Here is a 19401-nt window from a genome sequence, read left to right as displayed (position 1 = left end):
TGAGGAATGCACATATATACTGTATTTACATTCAGTCTTTTAGCAGACGCTTCCATCCAAAGCGACTTACAAATGAGGACAATGGAAGCAATCAAAATAAACAATGAGCAATGATATGAAATGAAATAATAAATAAAAAAGAAAACAAATAGAATAGAAAAAGAATAGAGCAAGCTAGTGTTAGAGGCCTTTTTACGCTTTTGTTAATTGTATAATAAATAAAAAGAAAACAAATAGATAGAATGCAAAAACAACAGAGAAGCTAGTGTTTTTTTGTTTTTGTTTTGTTTTTTAAAGAAAAAAGCAGTTAGTAAATAAACAGCGTGCTAAGTCTAAAAACAAAAAGGGGCAAGTTTTTTTCTTTTTAAAGAATAGAATTAGAATATATTATATACTATATATACTACGTTATACTATACTGTATATATTATTTTAAACAAATAATACTTATTATTATTATTATTATTTTTTTTTTTTTTTTTAAATAAACTAAAAAGTGCAATTTCATCTACATGGGTTGTACTGGAATACTTTGTAACTGACTGAATAGTGACATTAGATTAATATATTTATTTCACTGTTTACAAGAGTATATATATTTTTGTATTACAAAATGGTGATTTCGAAAAAAAACAAAAAACATATCACAATTCGTGTTATTGAACACTGGACAGTAAATAAGATTACTTATGTGTATTATAGAGCTTTATCTGTTTAAATGACAGGTTTATTAGTAAATGCATATAAAATGTAAAATAGCTTCCCTTCCAAGCTAGTGATTTAAAACATGACACATAGGCCTACTGAACTAACACCCAGGAATACATTTGTTTTTAAGAACGCTTCATTCTTCAATGCATAACAATATTTCGAATGTATTTTTATTTATTTTTTTTTTTTTTTTTATTAATGCTCGAACAGACAGTACAAGAAGAACATAGCCAAGAGATCACATACAAATAAAAAAAAAACAATGACCAATAGTTATAAATTAAACATAAATGACAAACACACACACATACACATTAATAATAAAATAAAAATTGTTACAAAAAAAAAGAAAAAAAAAAGAAAATAAATAAAACCATCAGATATGAATGACATTACAATGACATTGCAAAGATATACAAACAATCGTACATAAGGAAAGCATCTAAATACAAGGATTTTCTTTAAATACCTCTGTATAATATTTCAGGAATCTTAGTTTTTTTAAAATCTTTATAAGATGAAGAGATTTTAGAAGTGAGTTTAATTCAATTTTAAAAAGGGGATAGGATGGGTAACTATTTGCAAATTTTTGTTTGTGAATGAAAAATTTACCATATAAAAGGAAAAAATGAATAGTATGTTCCAGGGGTTTATTTTTAGTATTATCATAATAAAAAATAATGTCTTCTAAACTAAAAGAATGTACAACATTGGCAGAATCAAATATATGAGAACCTAGGTCAGACCAAAATTGCTTGGATATAGGGCATTTCGAACGTATTATTATTAGCGGCTTTTATTTTGAAGTGAGTCGTTTCCGGTGGGCGTGGCGCAACGTCTCCGCTCGCTCTGCTGCCATTTTAGTGCGCGGTGAGAGGCGAGCGGCCGCACAAAGAGTCTGCACAAATAAACAATGCTGCAATAATCACGGTCTGCGCTTAGTTTATTTGTGATAGTTGAGCAGTCGACGTTTCTTTACTCGGATCGCACTCATATTCCATCATGGCCACCGAAACTCCACCGGACCAGGTAAAGTAAAGACATATGTGGAGTGTTTGAGATCAAGTGCTCGTGTTTGCGGCCTAACCGTTGAGATCGCTCCTGAGGCAGACTGTTGTTGTGTCGATGTTTACGTGTTTACTGCACGTCTATCATAGAATGCGTCGAGTGTTTGTGCAGCGTTTGCTTCGCATTACTGTAATAAGTGCAATTGTGTAGGTAGTAGCACAGAGAAAGGTTGACGTAATGCTGTTGCTCCGGTGAATGGCGGTGACTGCAGCGCAACACCACGATGCCATTGTTTAAGTTACATTCACTCAGAGTTAGCTATTCACTGATATCAAGATATATGCTGAGTGAACAACACAACTTGTGATTCTCCTTAAGTATTTTAAGATACGTTGGCTTTTGGTGTGAAAATGTTCTCTATAAAGGCAGCTTTCGACGTTTTGAAACGCAACAGTTGTATTTCAACTAGAAGCTCTGTTGTTAAACGTGTTTTTGGTGGCTTTAAATCTCTATAAGTCCTCAGTACTGCACAGTTCATACCAACCTGGCTTATAGCGTCAGTTTTACACCATTAGCAGAGACTCAAAAGAGATTAATGTGAGAGGTTTGCAGAAGATTGAGATCCATTGACTTGTCTGAAATATGAATATGTACTCATTTCTCATGTCATTCATATCGCACGTTTCTGTTTCCCTCAACAGGCGGCTGAGTACATCCCAGAGAAGGTGAAGAAAGCAGAGAAGAAGTTGGAAGAAAATCCATATGACCTCGACGCTTGGAGCATACTGATTCGTGAAGCACAGGTTTAGTGACACAGGGTTGCATTCCTTTTTACCTGGGGTAACGTGTTTTGGGAGGGAACGGGGGTCTCTGACAGCACATCTGATGCTATTTCATGTAAACGGTCTTTGGGACGCACCTTTATGATTCTGTATGTAAATGAATTTTACTTCTTTTAGAATCAACCCATAGACAAAGCAAGGAAGACATATGAGCGACTTGTCGCCCAGTTTCCCAGTTCGGGCAGATTCTGGAAGCTATACATTGAAGCTGAGGTTATACTTTATTTTAATTAAATAATTTTCCTAATCTGTGCATGACAATGCTTCTCCCCATTTTGATCAACAATGTGATATTCACACAACACCAACAATGCACAATAACCGCAGGGAGTCAAGGGAAACTCGTAGCTTGTATCATTAGGGGTTCTCAAGTCATTCTTTTCCTTATACTTTTCAGTTTTATGAGGTGATATTGTTGCATGTTTTATCTGCAACAGCATTAAAACAATTTTAATGGTATTGGAGTGCTTTAGCCTTTATTACTTGTGTCAATTTCTTGCCTCCTGTGTCATTTCTTTGAGGTTGTTGTGGTTTGTTTGAAATTAATTATACAAGATTTTGTCCATATTAGAGTCTGTTTGTCTATAGTCCCTCATTCCATTTTATACATGTGAGTCGTAGTCTAGCATGCACACTAGTTCTCACATTAACTAGTTTGTCTAAATCCTGAGGCAAATTATATGGTATTTTGCAAGTGCACACTCGCCACCAAAATGCAACACTTTGCCACATACTTTTACATTTCAAGGTATTTCTTTAAGGGAATCTGAAAAAAAAAAAGCATTATAAATGTCATATGTAGGTGCGCGGTTTAGAAACAGATTAATTATTGTAATGGTAAGTATCTTACTTGTAACATTTAGGTGCACACATTTAATTCAACTAACCTCACATTAATGTTTGTATATCTTTTTATAGTTTTTTTTTTTTTTGCCCATTAAATTGGCAAACCATTTTTTCTCTGGGTATAAATGAAGTAATGCCACTAAGAAAGCTGAATGTGCAACTTATTTTTTATACTCTTACAAATTTTTGGTGGAGGGTGGTTGTAATGTGTTTTTTTTCTTTTTGCCTAGTCGATCGTTACAGTTGACCCTTTGCCCCACCCTAAAACACTGACCTGTCCCACCTTTGCAAATGTTGCCTTCCACCATTCTCTCAAATAAGCTTTTACTCTCTCCTAATATAAAGTTGTGAAGGAAATTACCCAAAAATGTTAATGTCGTTGGTGAAACACACATTTTCCAATCCAAAACCGTCAGGCTTCATTCACAAAGAAATATAATATCAATAAAAGAACCTACTTTTGATTGAAGATAAATTAATGTTACTAACTTGTCATTTTTTTTGATTAGTTTCAAGTTTACAGTAATATTGTGAATGCATTGTAGAAACGTTTTGAACAGTTCTGTTCAATCACTTGCAATCACTTTAAAATAATTTTCTTTTGAGTTGGTGTTCGCAACAATTTTGATTTGCAGTCTGAACAGATTTTAATTGTGGCTGCATCCAAAAGATAAAATTCACCAATTGGGTTGGATCCTAGTGAAGGGGCAGTTAGGATCGCATATCTACAAATCTTTCTCTAATAGAGACCTCACCATGGATAATATGTCCAAATAATTTAAGAGCGGTTTAATTAATATATGTTATCAGCTTTCATAGTTTCAAATCCCCCCCTCCTCCCCCGCAAATCATAAACCAATTTTTGCTGTTATCACCTGGATTTAACTTTTTTTTAAAAGGGTCTGAAAATTCAGTTTTAATGTGATTCCGTATACTCAATTGAAGTAGCATTCACCTTATTTTGCAACTTGAAGCTGTTTTCTTTGAATGTGCAAGCCTTCAGATTTACTAGGCACTATAGGTATATAACAAAGTGCTACACACCAGTGTGTTTATGATTGTCATAATGAATTTAAAAAACAAATACCCGTTTGCAGTTGCAAGCAACATAACGGATTGTGCTGGTACAGCTAAAATAACGGGAAATCAAGAGCACCGGAAGCCTCGCACATTCAAGCACTTTCACGCTGCTCTGAAGTTAAAAATAAGGTGGATATTAGAACAATCAAGGACAAATCACTTAAGTGTTTACGCACTCATCTGGATCAGATTACTTACAGTATGATTGAGTATTTCTAATCATGAAAATAATTGCTATTTGATTATTCTTCAAGCTTCTCCACCTTTAGTCAAAACTGTTCTTTTTACCCCTACTGTAATAAAATGCACTGTAACAAGTTTGGCTTGTTGTTGTAATGTGCATTGTAATTTGTGTCAGTGAGTGTGTGTGCATGCGTGCGTCTGTCCGAGGCATGGAGACGGCAGTCCCGCAGTGATCGTGCCCCAGAGCCATTCTGCCTCAGTACCAGTATTTTTCACACTGTGTCACGCTGAGTTTTGATTTCGTTTGGAGCTGTTGAGTGGCTGGTTAAGTATGTCAGGCTGTCACCGTTTGCCCTGGAGCACAGACACACTGCCAGTCGCCTCTTACAGCTGATCTCAGCGATTAATGCGATTTAATGTTATGAAGGACCACAGAGGTGATCTGAAATGGCCTTTTGGGGTAGTTAACCGTGAAATGAAAAGTTTGTCATTATTTGCTCAACCTCATGTCATTCTGAACCTGTATGACGTTCCTCTGTGGAACAAAATAGGCATTTAAAAAATCTTTTTTTTGCCTGTGCAATGAAAGTGAATGGGGACCAGTGTTGTTTTGGATCCTTGCATTGTATGGAAGGAAAACAGTTTAATATTATTCCTTTTCTTTTATGTTCTACAGTAGAAAGTAAGGTTACAGCATGAGGGTGAGTAATTGATAAAGATTCTCATTTTTGGGTCAACTATCCTTTTAGTTTTTTTCTTATGTAGTTACATGCGGTACAGTACACTTGCACAGACAATTAAGAATTAATTCATTCAGCTAAAAAAAAATCTCCCTTTTCCATTTGTTGTTATCAGTGAAAATGCTTCAGTCCCTGATGGCCTGTTTGATAATGGGCAGTCGTTTTTTGGTAGTCTCCATTAAAAAAATAATAATAATTATGTCCCAACAGGATCGTTACACAATCCTTCACAGCTTCTGTACCTCTGAAAGGTTTAGTGAAATCGTTTGGAGAAAATTGCAAATATGTGGCATCTGCTCAGACTAAGGTCTATTAAAGCAAGTTTCAAACATCTGGTTTCAGGTAGTCTTTGTATATCCGCTTCACTCTTGCAAGGTCTCACAAGAGTGGTTTTATTCTACCGTAGCACAGATACCACAGTTCTCCAAATAATTTCACTAAATGTTTAAAATCAGTTCTCATCATTTGCATTTGAGTACTTGGGAGAATTTTCACACTTAACTGCTGTTTGTCGTTAGGAATGCATTTGCATTTGTATTTTTATCAGAATACTGAAACTTAGTTTGAGTTTTAGGCCGGTTACCAGAATCACTTGCCCTATCAGTTTACTACTAAATCATGCATCCCATGATATGTTTATACCTTGCAAATGTAAACATCTGGATTTCTGTGATTTATTGTACGTTGTTTGCAAATCATTATTTTAACTGGCTAATAAATGAAGATTTTGTGGAGGAGATTGTCTGAATGACCAGAAATAGGCTTAAAAACATTTCATGGAATAGAATGAAGACTAAAAACAAACGTTCTGCACTGTAAAGCATGTTCATGAATTCATAGCCATGCAAGCCCATTTCTGCACAGGATTAAAAAAAAGTGACTTTTCTAGCAATTCCAACTTTTTTTTTTCTAGCAATTCTGAGGAAAAGTCAGAATTGCGAGATATAAATTCATTATTGCGAGATATAAACTGAAAATTCAGACTTTTTCCTTAACGTTCTAAATTTACATCTCGCAAGTGTTTTTTTCTGCTACTAGAAAAAAATTGTAAAAACATAATTGAAAAACTTTTTTTATTTCACAGTTCTTTTCTTACAAGTTTTCTCGCAATTGTGAGTTTCACAATACTGACTTTTCTTAGACGTGCAAGTTTATTTTTATTTCTGAGAAAAAGTCAAAAATTGCATGATGTTAGTTTATAACTCACAATCTTTTATAAACTCAGAATCGTGAGGAAAAGGCTCTGTATTGTGAGTTTAGTTGCAGTTATTTTATTTTGTTATATCCCATCCCAACAGCTTCCTTTTAAAACTGTCATTGCTCTTACATTATAGTCTAGTTGTTTGTGGCAGCTTTGGAGGAAATTAGAGTTTAATGAAAAATGATATTTGTTCTGACACACAAGTTATTTATTATATTTGTGTTATGCAAGCAGAGATAAATCCTTATTGTTGAGCCTTGAAGTTTTATTTCTGTGTATGATGTAGTGGCAAGAAATGATATAAGAAATTGTTTTCTTGGTGTGTGTGTGTGTGTTTTTTTTTTTTTAATACACAGTATTGCAACGCTTTTGCTGTTTATTGTTGGCTCTTATTCAAAACAGAGTATTTATTTGAGGTTTAAATGTAACTACAAAAGTGATTAAATGTTGATTTGTAACCTGTGATCATTTTTATTTATTTTTTTTGGCTTGGAGGATTTTTAATAAGAGAAATAAACTTGAGTAAACCTGTATTGTAAGTTATCGTCATCATTTGAGCATGATATGACACATTCCCAACACTAGATAGTACTTGTTTTTACTTACTGAGCAATAGCTTTGTAAAAGCTTCAGATGCAGCTCATAGGGTTGATGCTTTTTCAGGACTATGCACTCCAAAAATGTATATTTTTACTAACACATAATGCCCAATACCACAACATTGGTTGCTTTGTGGCCTGTCTACACGCACACAAAATGAGTAATTCTTCAAACTCTAGCTCTAGTGGCTATATGCAGCATCACATGCTTTAGTTGACTGACACAAGTTAACTGACTCAATATTATGCAGAGTTGTGTGAATGTCACATTGTTGACGTTAAAGGGTTTGTGTGTGCATGTGTGTGGAGCAAATCAGTCTTGCTGCAGACCATCACTTTTTAATAATATTGGTTTTCAAATGTGTCCACAGATCAAGGCTAAAAACTATGACAAGGTTGAAAAGGTAAGCGTTTATCATCGCATGGAAGCCACATGTCGAATTTATTGATATTTCTCTGATTGTTGTGACAGACAAATTCACAGGTGTGAGGCCATAAAAGCTGAGCTTTATCTAGGTCACCACTTTAGGCCCTCAAAAGCTCAGGCAGAGTAAACATCAAGATGTTGTAATGAAGTAAAACAACACCCTGCTTGACTAGAAATATCCTGTTTGCTCTTCTAAATCCAGCAATCAGACATTATAAAATGAGGAAAAGCAGATTACAGGCTTGATTCTTCGTTGGATATATTGTCTTTTTTTATTTATTTATCCCGGTTAAGTGAGCAATTCACTGTTAATGCATTTTAGCAACAAAACATCAGTCATACTGGGTCAATTCTGAGTCACATACCTCACATGACCGTTTTTTGTTTCTGAAAACTAACACAAAAGTACCGTGGTGCTACTGTGGTTTTTAGGACATGGTATTCTTTGCATTCATTTAGATTACCATACCATGCAAATGCCATGATATGAATATTAATCATCCAGGATTATATTGAGGTGCCATCTAATGATCGATGTAAGCAGCATAATTATAACTTCAGTATAATTTTACATAATTTCTAGAATTTGTTGCATTTGTTGATTATGCAATCCTAAGTCTGTACGATGGTATTATCACAGTAACATTTTGTTAATTAAAAGTGTGTGTGCATGAGTCAATACTGTAATTTTTTGTGCTGTGTCTTGTGTGTCAGAAGGGTTTGTTCACTGTTCAATCTCTTGCTCAGTTATTTCAGAGGTGCTTAATGAAGGTTCTGCACATTGACCTGTGGAAGTGTTACCTCTCATATGTGCGGGAAACCAAAGGGAAACTGCCCAGCTATAAGTATGTGATACAGTTGTGTTTATATGGCTTTAAAGTAGTGATCAAGTGACTTTATCTAGAGAAGAAGGTGATTGATAACTCTCTTATTATACAGAGGGGTCAAAGGCTCTGAGAACACGATTCAATCTGGGATTCAAAATCTAGAAAGAAATTAATGCTTAAAAAATAAAACAGGTGATGTAGAATGAATAGGGGGAAAAAAAATCTGATTCTGCATTATAATTATTTTGCTTATCAGATTTTTGGCAATGGCTATGCAAACTATCATGTCTGGTTTTCTAGTTTCCATGGAAACACAAGATGCTCTTTGAAACTTCCTCAAATAATGCTGGATAACATGAATATCAAGTTTTGTCATTAAAGTAAAAGAGGGACAATTATTAATAGGCAAATTGATTCTCACTGTTATGCTGATAATACACACTAGTCAGCATTTGAAGTGGATCAAAACCTTTCATCAAAGTTGTTCTAAAATCAAAATGCGTTCTTGTCTTAGATGCAACAAGTTTGATGAACTGTAGTTTGTATGGGGGGATAAAACTTAAGTTAGAAGAATGCAAGATAAAAGATTTTTTTTCTTTTTTTTTTCTGCACCTGAATTTTTTATTTTTTCTTTTTTTTTCTTTTTTACAGGTTAACTTTTACTTTACAATTAATTTAAAAAACAGAAAGTTGCACATTATTGGTCGACGGACATCACTTGGTCACTTTCTTGTGCATTGTTAGTTGTATGTTTTCTTGTTGAACATACTTAAAAAGTGGCTTTAAATACTTAATGTGCTGTTCTTTGGCAGGGAAAAGATGGCACAGGCTTATGATTTTGCCTTGGATAAGATTGGGATGGAGATTATGTCCTATCAGGTGAGTGTTTTGACAGTTCGTTCTACCCTAACTTATTTTAAAGCATCATGGACATTAACTCAAAACTCTTTTCCTTCTGTTAGATTTGGGTGGATTACATCAATTTCCTCAAAGGAGTGTAAGTACACCATTTATATTTTCAAAACTCATTTCACGGTCGTTAAAGAAGTTAAGGCATTTGAAGGGCTCTCTATGCATCTCTAGAGAGGCTGTGGGGTCGTATGCTGAGAACCAGCGCATCACAGCCGTCAGACGTGTTTATCAGAGAGGCTGCGTCAACCCCATGATTAACATTGAGCAGCTCTGGAGGGACTACAGCAAATATGAAGAGGTGAGTACAGTGAGAATTAATGGATGTTATTTTGGTTCAGGACACTCAGCAAGAATTCTGATTTGTTAGGAGAAAGTCATCTTCAGCTTTCTATTGTTAATTTGGTTGTAATGTGCACGTACTGTCCTTAGTTTGTCATGAATAGCTTTTGTTCCATTATAAAGGGCATAAACGTGCACTTGGCCAAAAAGATGATTGAAGACCGGAGCAGAGACTACATGAACGCCAGGAGAGTCGCCAAGGTGAGTTCTGCACGGGTGAAAGTGTATGATGGGATACAGCAACAGGGTTTTTTTTTGTAATATGTGACCCTGGACCACAAAACCAGTCATAAGTGTAAATTTTTCTGAATAAATAAGCTTTCCATTGATGTATGGTTTGTTAGGATCTGACAATATTTGGCTGAGATACAACTATTTGAAAATCTGGAATCTGAGGGTGCAAAAAAATCTAAATATCGAGAAAATCGCCTTTAAAGTTGTCCAAATAAAGTTCTTAGCAATGCATATTACTAATCAAAAATTAAGTTTTGATATATTTACGGTAGGAAATTCACTAAATATCTTCATGGAACATGATCTTTACTTAATATCCTAATGATTTTTGGCATAAAATAAAAATGGACTTAAGACTAGTTTTGTGGTCCAGGGTCACATATGTGCAGAAAGCTCAAAAATAAAGTATTATTTGTAGAAATCTCTCTCAATCGCATTCTTCTTGTCATGTTCCTCTGTTATTATTTCTCTATGCTGATGGTGTGATTGTAATCCTGTTCAGGAGTATGAGACGGTGATGAAGGGTTTGGACCGGAACGCCCCCTCAGTGCCACCCCAGAACTCCCCACAGGAGGCCCAGCAGGTGGAGATGTGGAAGAAATACATCCAATGGGAAAAGAGCAACCCACTGCGTACCGAAGATCAGACCCTCATCACCAAGAGAGGTGACTTACTGCAAGATTCATAAATTATGAGCTGCAGGTTTTGACTGCTCTTAATATCTTCATGCCATATATTAGAATTGAACAGATTAGAGCTGGACGTTAATATAGTTTACATTTTTGTTTTGCTATACGTTATATATTGGCCTATGCAAGTATAACATACTTATTTTTAAATACAGAGTAAGTTTACATTTTGCAACAATATAAACATAAATGTACTGCAAAACACAGTCTAAAATCTTCTCTGGTAGAGTTTAGTCTCAGGCTGATGGATGGAGAAGATTTTAAAGTGATGTTTGGTAAATCAGGCCATTTTTTTTGTACCTAATTATTTTATTTGTCACTTGCAGTGATGTTCGCCTATGAGCAGTGCCTTCTGGTGCTCGGCCACCACCCGGACATCTGGTACGAAGCCGCCCAGTACCTGGAACAGTCCAGCAAACTACTGGCAGAAAAAGGGGTTGGTTTGCAAACCGCTGGTTACAAAATAGTTTCTCTTTGGTTGCATTTAGTTGGTTAGGTGTTGTGTTGCATGTTAATCTTCTTGCACTCATGATCTCCTCATTCAGGACATGAACAATGCCAAGCTGTTCAGTGATGAGGCAGCTAACATCTACGAGCGTGCCATAGGAACTCTACTCAAGAAGAACATGCTGCTGTATTTCTCTTTTGCAGATTACGAAGAGGTAAGATCTCTGGATGACCTGAGCTGTTATTACCTATAAAAGGGCCTATTCTACACTTTGGCTGCATTTGAAGGTCTTCCATGAAGTCCGATTATGATAGTCAAGGTCTCTTGCACCAAAAAGAGTCAGAATTTAGTTTTATCACTATTTTCCACTTATTGTCTTACCTTTACAATTAAATAGGCTGTTTTGCTACTCTATCTTTAAGACTTCTAAATGTAAATTAACACTTTTTTTTTAATTGCATTTGTAAGAATAGTTCACTCTGTCATGCAAAGATGGGCAGCTTTCTGTGTACTGAATATGTGCATGTTAATCTATGCTTGTGACCAATGTTACTTTAGTATCGCTGAAATAGTTTTTATTAATATTTTAAATTTACTGTTTTCATTTAAATTTTACATTTTTACTAATTTTATTGTATATTTGACATTTTTATACGTTTAGTTATGTAGTTTTTATTCATTTTTCTTTATTTTATTTCTTTATTTTTTTTAGTTTGACTATTAGCTGAAATAAAATATTTTAAATAACAAAAATGTTTTTGTGTAGTTTTATTTTTAGTTAACTATAATAACCCTGGTTATGTCATGATTATTAAAAGTAATCCCTGTAATCTGACAATTCGAACTTTGTCCATTTATATTTTTAACCTGTGTTTCGCAGAGTCGCATGAAGCACGAGAAGGTTCATAGTATTTACAACCGCCTCCTGGCCATAGAAGATATTGACCCTACATTGGTGAGTTCAGATCTCTTTGGAGACAAATGCCTGCGATGGACTAATAATAATAAAATTGCTGCTCTGGAGTAAAACCTGCTAGTGTGTCTGATTTCTGTGTGATTCAAGAAATTATTTTGAATCAGTTCCTCTCCAGTAATCACAGTCGACCAGAAATGTCTGGGAAATTCATTGTTTTCACTGTGAATAAAGAGAGACTGACCTTTGATGCTCTTGAATTATTCAGGTCTATATCCAGTACATGAAATTTGCCAGAAGAGCTGAAGGCATCAAGTCTGGCCGCTCCATCTTTAAGAAGGCCAGAGAGGATCTTCGCACGCGGCATCATGTGTACGTCACTGCTGCTCTTATGGAGTACTACTGCAGCAAGGTAACTTCATCACCATATGTCTCTTATATAGATACTACCATTCCAACATTTGAGTTTCAAATGTTTTAAAAAAGAAGTCTCTTATGCATTTAATTAAAATCCAGTAAAACCTGTAATTTTGTGAAATATTTAAAATAACTTTTTTCTATTTGAATGCGTTTTAAAATGTAATTTATTTCTGTGATCAAAGCTGAATTTTCAGCATCATTATTCTAGTCTTCAGAGTCACATGATCCTTTAGAAATCATTCTAATATGCTGAGTTGCTGCTCAAGAAACATTTCTGATTATTATCAATGTTAAAAACAGTTTTGCTGGTTGATATTTATGTTAAATATTTTTTCATAATGTGACCTTCACAGTTTTTACATGTTTTACTTTACGCCCCTCGGATATCTAAAGGACGTTTGGTTCAGTTTATGCATTTTAAATAGATGTATATCCAGACATAAAACGGAGTAACTGAGTGACTTTACCTTTGCCGACAGGACAAATCTGTGGCCTTTAAGATATTTGAGCTTGGACTGAAGAAATACGGTGACATTCCTGAATACATTTTGGCGTACATCGATTACCTCTCTCACTTAAACGGTAAGAACACGATTCCCTCCATCCACACATTTGTTGAATTCACAATGTCCTTTTAATCTGCTGCCAAACAATCTGTGAGATTTATTACGACTATACTGCCCTGTCACATTTCATCCAGCCTGTATCACATTGAGTGAAACGCTGGAGAAAAACAATTTCAGCCCAAGCATTGAGAGATTGCATATCATGGACATGCCCTTGAGATGGCTGTTTATTTACACACGCAGATGATAATATCTGACACATGAGCACTTATCAGACCAGACAAACCCTCCGTCTCCTTTATAAAGCAGATAGCTAGGAGACGTTGTTTGCCATGCAGTAAACATCGCTCATGTTTATCTTGTCGCTAGGCTATTACCAAAAAAGAAGAGAAGTAAAAAGCCTGGCCAAGAATGAGTTTTCAAAAATGACAATGAATTATTGAGCTGTTTGCCCTTCCCTCCATCACAGAGGACAACAACACCAGAGTCCTGTTTGAGAGAGTCCTGACGTCCGGCAGTCTTTCCCCTGAGAAATCTGGGTTAGTGGGATTTGATTGATTCTTTTTCACAAATATACCATCTATTCCTTTTCATTTGCTCTTAAATATTGCTAACTATCTGCTAGGCTTCTGACATTTTATAACCCTGGATTAACACTCATTAACATTTAATGTTTCAGTGCAACTAAATAATGTTAGTAAATTAATTGATTGAAAAGAGGTTGAGCTCAATCCGAATGAAATTTGAATCGGAGCGGTGTAAACCTGAAATAATCCGATTGATAGGAAAAAAATGAAGCATGGAAATGTTTGAATCTGGCTTTTCTCAGTTGGATTCAAAAATACCTAACATGCCCAATGCTTTGATACGTATGTTTACGTACATTTTATGTGCAAACAAATACGTGAATCCAATTACACTTAAGTCATACAAACAGAACATTAAAAATCTGAAATTGGATTGACCAAAATTAGTACATGTAAACGCACCCACTGTTCATACATGACCCTTTAAACCCATACAGTTAGTAATTACACAATGCACGTATTGGTCAGCCTAACCAATATGCATTTTTCATCAGCTAATACTGATATCTAGAGATCAAGTAGGCTAATATAATTTCCTTATGTAAAATAAAATGTATGTACAATATCAAATGAGACATTAACATTTATTTTACATAATACTAAAAATTATGCAAACCGAAGAATATGAGGAGGCTGTTGGTAAATTTTAGATCTGATACAATCTGAATCTATCATGTATCATGCGATAATCCTAAAATATTGACTGAATTATAAGTGTGAAATGTTGCATGAAGTTGGTATAAAATGAAATCTATTTCTAGATGCATGTTATAGACCTTGTTGTGGACCATTTTATCTGTACATGTTTCATTTTTAAATAATGCTTTGGCCTTTTAACCTAAACCTTCTAACTTGATCTTCCAGCCCACATCTCAACATCCAATCAACAACCCATGTGTAGAACCAATCCCTGCCATACTTTTTTTTTTTTTTCAATAATTTGTTACACTTAGATGTACTCCACAATATAGAAGAAAGCATCTGCCACTAATTCCGTTTCATTGCGAATTGAACCCAGGGTTAAATGTAATGTGAAAAGGATGATATTCCTGATGTTAACGTGTGATTTTGGTGTAACAGGGAAATCTGGGCGCGCTTCTTGGCCTTTGAAAGCAACATTGGAGACTTGGCCAGTATCCTGAAGGTGGAGCGAAGGCGTTTCATGGCCTTCAAAGACGAGTATGAAGGAAAGGAGACGGCTCTGCTGGTGGACAGATACAAGTTCATGGATTTGTATCCCTGCTCCCCCAGTGAGCTCAAAGCCCTCGGCTACAAGGTACAACAGGAAATGGAATCATTCACAACAATTCTGCGTGCTTTTCTCTAAATGACACAGTAAACACACAACAATAATGCCAGTGGAGAGAAAACAGCATGCAAGAAAGCGACTGACCATAACGATATGAATGTTTGTACCGTATGCAGTATAGTATAGTGCATGAATAATTTAAGTACAACTAAATTATTTTCATCTGAACATGTTGATTGGCAGGACGTGTCTCGTGCCAAATACGCAACACTGCTCCCAGAGGCGGTGGTCACACCTTCCGCCCCTGCGCTGAAAGACGAGGCTGACCGCAAACCTGAGTATCCCAAACCTGACACCAGCCAGATGATCCCTTTCCAGCCACGTCATCTGGCGCGTGAGTATTAGCACCTCACATACATTTCACATTCGACTCCGAGACGCCTAGTTTGAGGATCCCTGGTCTAGATCATATGGAAGCTTGATTCTGCCACAGATTCAAAATATAAATCTTTATATGTGACAAAGGGTCAATTTTTCAAAATTGAGATTTATACATCATCTGAAAGCTGAATAAATAAGCTTTCCATTGATGTATGGTTTGTTAGGATCGGACAATATTTGGCCGAGATACAAATATTTGAAAATCTGGAATCTGAGGGTAAAAATTTTTAAAAATTTGAAAATCGCCTTCAAAATTGTCTAAGTGAAGTCCTTAGAAATGCATATTACTAATCAAGAATTAAGTTTTGATATGTTTACAGTAGGAAATTTACAAAATATCTTCATGGAACAAGATCTTTACTTAATGTCCTAATGATTTTTGGCATAAAATAAAAATCAATAATTTTGACCCATACAATGTATTTTTGGCTACTGCTACAAATATACCCATGCTACTTATGACTGGTTTTGTGCTCCAGGGTCACATATTATAAAATATAAAATAAAATATTATCTTCTCGCAATTGAGTTTTTCTTGCTATTCTGCCTTTATAGTTTTTTATTAGAATTTTTTTTTTTCCCTCTTAGAATTCTGAGTTTACATCCGCAGTTCTCACATTCTTGTTAGAATTCTGACGTTTTTTTCTTGGAATTCCGAGTTTACAGCCCACAATTCTGACTTTCTCGCAATTGCAAGTTTTATGATTTTCAATTCTAATTTGATTTCTTAAAGTTATGAGTTTATATTTTGAAATTTTGACTTTTTGTCTTGGATTTCCGTGTTTACATCCCACAATTCTGACTTTTTTTCTCAGAATTCTGAGTATACATCTTGGAATTGTTTTTTTGTTTTTACCACAAAAAAAAAAAAAGATAATTGCAACTGTTTATCTCAATGTTTTTTTCCTTTTCTGTGATTTTATGTATCGCAATTTTGAGTTTATAACTTCATAATTGTGAGAGAAAAAGTTTGTAAAATAATCACTCCCAGTTACTTTGAGCTGATTATGTGCATTGATATGTTTGGTGATGTGTCCTCCTGACAGCTCCCGGCCTGCATCCTGTTCCTGGAGGAGTGTTTCCTGTCCCTCCCACTGCTGTCATCCTCATGAAGCTGCTACCTCCTCCCAGCTCTTTCACTGTCAGTTCAACACCTCTTCTTCTTTTAAATGCTTTAGACTAAACTGTAGCTTGTCAGATAAGAGATCCTCGAGATATTTAACCGTAGACTTAATCAAGACAGTGTGATCATGTGTGTGTGTTTTTGTTTTTAGGGTCCCTTTGTGCAGGTTGATGAGCTGATGGAGTCTCTCAGAAGATGTGTATTACCAGAGAGTAAGTATCACAGAATATCATCATATGATCTCCGATATCTCCCTCCATGGTTATTCCTAATTCATTCTCATAACTGTAATACAGGGACGTCTGCTGTACTAAACAGCATTGCAATAAATATAACTACGAGTTCTAAATGTTTCAAATTAAAATGATATACTTATTGTCAAACGTTTGGGGTCAGTAAGATTTGTCGTTGTTGCTGAGAAAAATGAATATTTTTATCGAGAATTCATGTGCAAAAAGTGATGCTAAAGACATTTAGAATGTTACAGAAGGTTTCTAATTTCAAATAAATACTTTCTATTTAAAACATTTTCTACTGGGAAAAAAAAATGTCAGTTTCCACAAAAATATGAAGCAGCACAAACTGTTTTCTCTTTAATAATAAATGTTTCTTGAGCAGCAAATCATATTAGAATGATTTCTGGAGGATCATATGACACTAAAGACTGGAGTAATGATGCTGAAAATTCAGCTTTAATCACAGGAATAAATTGCATTTTAAAATTGTAATAATATTACTGTTTTTACTGCATTTTTGATCAAATAAATGCAGCCTTGATGAGCAGAAGACTTTTTGAAAACAATGAAAAATCTTACCAACAATTTTTTGAAAAGTAGTAATATAATAATATTAAATACTAATAAAATACATTTTGGAATTATAGTAATGAAAATAGAAAATAAAGGTAATATAATGTGGTTCTTATTACTTTTGATAGATTCTCATTATTAGTAAAAATTGTTAAAGCTATTATTATTTAAAAATCAAATGTAATTAAAATCAGAATATATTACACATTTCACTGTTTAATAGAAATGTTTGGCATTGAAGGGTGATTAATGTTTTAGGGATAAATGTGACCCGTTCTTTCAAGGTTTTGTGAGATTCATGCGTTCATGAACTATAATGCTTATGCTCTCGTTCTCTCTCTAGCGGTAGATGCTGCTGTAGAGTTGATCACTGGGAAGCAGTTAGAGATGAGCAGCGAAGGAAACGGACCTGTAGAAAACCACGCTGTGGGAAACAAGTCCTTGAAACGGCCTAACGCTGATTCAGACGAGGAGGAAGACAAAGGCTCGATCGCACCTCCCATCCACGACATCTATCGAGCGCGACAGCAGAAGAGGATCCGATGAGCCGACCGAAACACACACACACACACCCCTGAACAACACAGAGACAATTAAACCCACGTCCAGCCCACTGACGGCACACTGACTCCAGCTTCCACCCTGGTTTACTGTGAAGCCTGCACTCCCACAGCGAAAAGAAATCATCGCTCATCTCCATTTGGTTCAGTGCTTTCAAAGTTTCTTTTTAACAGTTTTATTTTTTAAAACTGGGTGGTTTGTACTGTAAAAAGTTTTTATTCTTGTTTGCCTCATAGTTCTGAACTTGCCATGTGTAGAGTTGCTGGTGATGGAAGAGTTGAATTCATTTTGTAGTGAACTGAGGATCACACACAACTTGCTTCCAATAAAACAAAATGATAAAAATGCTTATGTTGTGTGTGTTACTTCACTGTCTGGTGGTTTTAGAGCAGTGTGCCAGATAAATCAGAGAGCTCCGAAACACATGACGGAGCATTTGTGCTCGCCACTAGGATGCACTATAGTGCAGTGGATATTTTTACTCTACAGTAAGGACACCAGAACACATCAGTTTGAAGACAATTGTTAAGGACCTAGATGTGTCTCCAGGTCATGTTTTACCTCAAAATAAAATGAATGCAAGCTGTTTTAGCACAATTACATGTTGCATTATAAAATTGCTTTCAGAACAATCAAGCATCAATGAAGCATCCTTCCCCCCTCGAATTCTCAATTTATTTCAAAAATTTTTAACTGAAAATGAAAAGTGCCATAATTCACAATCATATATATTTACACACACACACACACACATATATATATATATATATATTAGGGCTGGGTATCGATTCAGATGTCCCGATTCGATTCGATTCTCAAATTTTTTTTTTATTACATTCAGTGAATATAGTTTTAGGACAAAAGCTATTGATGTTTCTAAAAAATTAACAGTAAACGCAGTTTACAAATAGTGAATTAATAAGAAATTAAGACCCACTGGCCTGTATTTTAAACCTATTCTTTTTTTGTATAGGGTCCTTTCTTAATAATAGGGCCCTATAAAATGTTCTTAATTTTTCTGGTAATCAGATGAAGGCATAAAACATTACTTTAATGTAAAGCTATTTGAATTACCACTGTGTGTGAAATGTGCTATATAAATAAACTTGCCTTGCCATTAATTTAATTTATCCTAATCAAATGAAAATTAAACCCTTTTATTTTTTGGCAAGCAAAGTGCTGCACAACAGAGGTTTACTGTTAAAATTAAAAAGAAAACAAATGGGATTATTCCTTTAAAAATAAAGATTTATTAATATTTATTAGTAGTAAAAGCATTGAGTCTTAAGACTGCTCTTAATGTTAAACTAAACTTTTATTTTGACAAGCTGCCATGAGGAACTTGCAGCTGCTGTGTATCAAGTGATACGACGGTAGTTTTCTCAAATTAAACTGTAAAATGCTAATGAAATGACTCTCAGAGCAGCAGTGTGTTAATATCATCATATAGTGAGACGGCAGAAGATGAAAACCCCGCGAGCGTCGCCCGCGCTTATTAAGTGTGTAGTAAACAAAAGAGTGCGTCGCGCCATCCGCCATTCATTCATTTATTCATTCATTCATTCATTCATTGCAGAAATCATGGCGCCTTATGCGTGATATCAAATGCTTCCACAGATTTATAGTATTACTATAGCGTTTCACCT

At 35.1% G+C, this 19401-nt stretch overlaps 1 protein-coding gene across 1 annotated transcript; it reads left to right on the top strand.

Annotated features, from left to right (window-relative positions):
• The first annotated feature begins 1560 nt into the window (after positions 1-1560).
• cstf3 (cleavage stimulation factor, 3' pre-RNA, subunit 3) lies at positions 1561-18102 on the top strand. Its single transcript, XM_058751802.1, has 21 exons — positions 1561-1740; positions 2421-2522; positions 2679-2774; positions 7582-7614; positions 8385-8482; positions 9277-9343; positions 9427-9461; positions 9548-9674; positions 9839-9916; positions 10452-10614; positions 10965-11074; positions 11184-11300; positions 11967-12041; positions 12268-12411; positions 12899-13001; positions 13455-13524; positions 14653-14848; positions 15065-15215; positions 16309-16403; positions 16537-16597; positions 17538-18102. Exons 1-21 carry the CDS (start codon positions 1714-1716, stop codon positions 17738-17740), a joined length of 2151 nt encoding a protein of 716 aa, XP_058607785.1. The 5' UTR covers positions 1561-1713; the 3' UTR covers positions 17741-18102.
• Positions 18103-19401: the final 1299 nt, after the last annotated feature.

The sequence above is a fragment of the Onychostoma macrolepis genome, chromosome 18 (assembly GCF_012432095.1).
Source record: "Onychostoma macrolepis isolate SWU-2019 chromosome 18, ASM1243209v1, whole genome shotgun sequence".
NCBI lineage: Eukaryota > Metazoa > Chordata > Actinopteri > Cypriniformes > Cyprinidae > Onychostoma > Onychostoma macrolepis.
This window is presented reverse-complemented; position numbering and strand designations above follow the sequence as displayed.

Bases quoted from the DNA above. Each gene is read 5' to 3' on its own strand.
- cstf3 (XM_058751802.1), top strand. From the start codon at position 1,714: ATGGCCACCGAAACTCCACCGGACCAG. The intron at 12,412-12,898 runs GTAACTTCATCA...CTTTGCCGACAG, and splicing joins TGGAGTACTACTGCAGCAAG to GACAAATCTGTGGCCTTTAA. The intron at 16,598-17,537 runs GTAAGTATCACA...TTCTCTCTCTAG, and splicing joins AAGATGTGTATTACCAGAGA to CGGTAGATGCTGCTGTAGAG.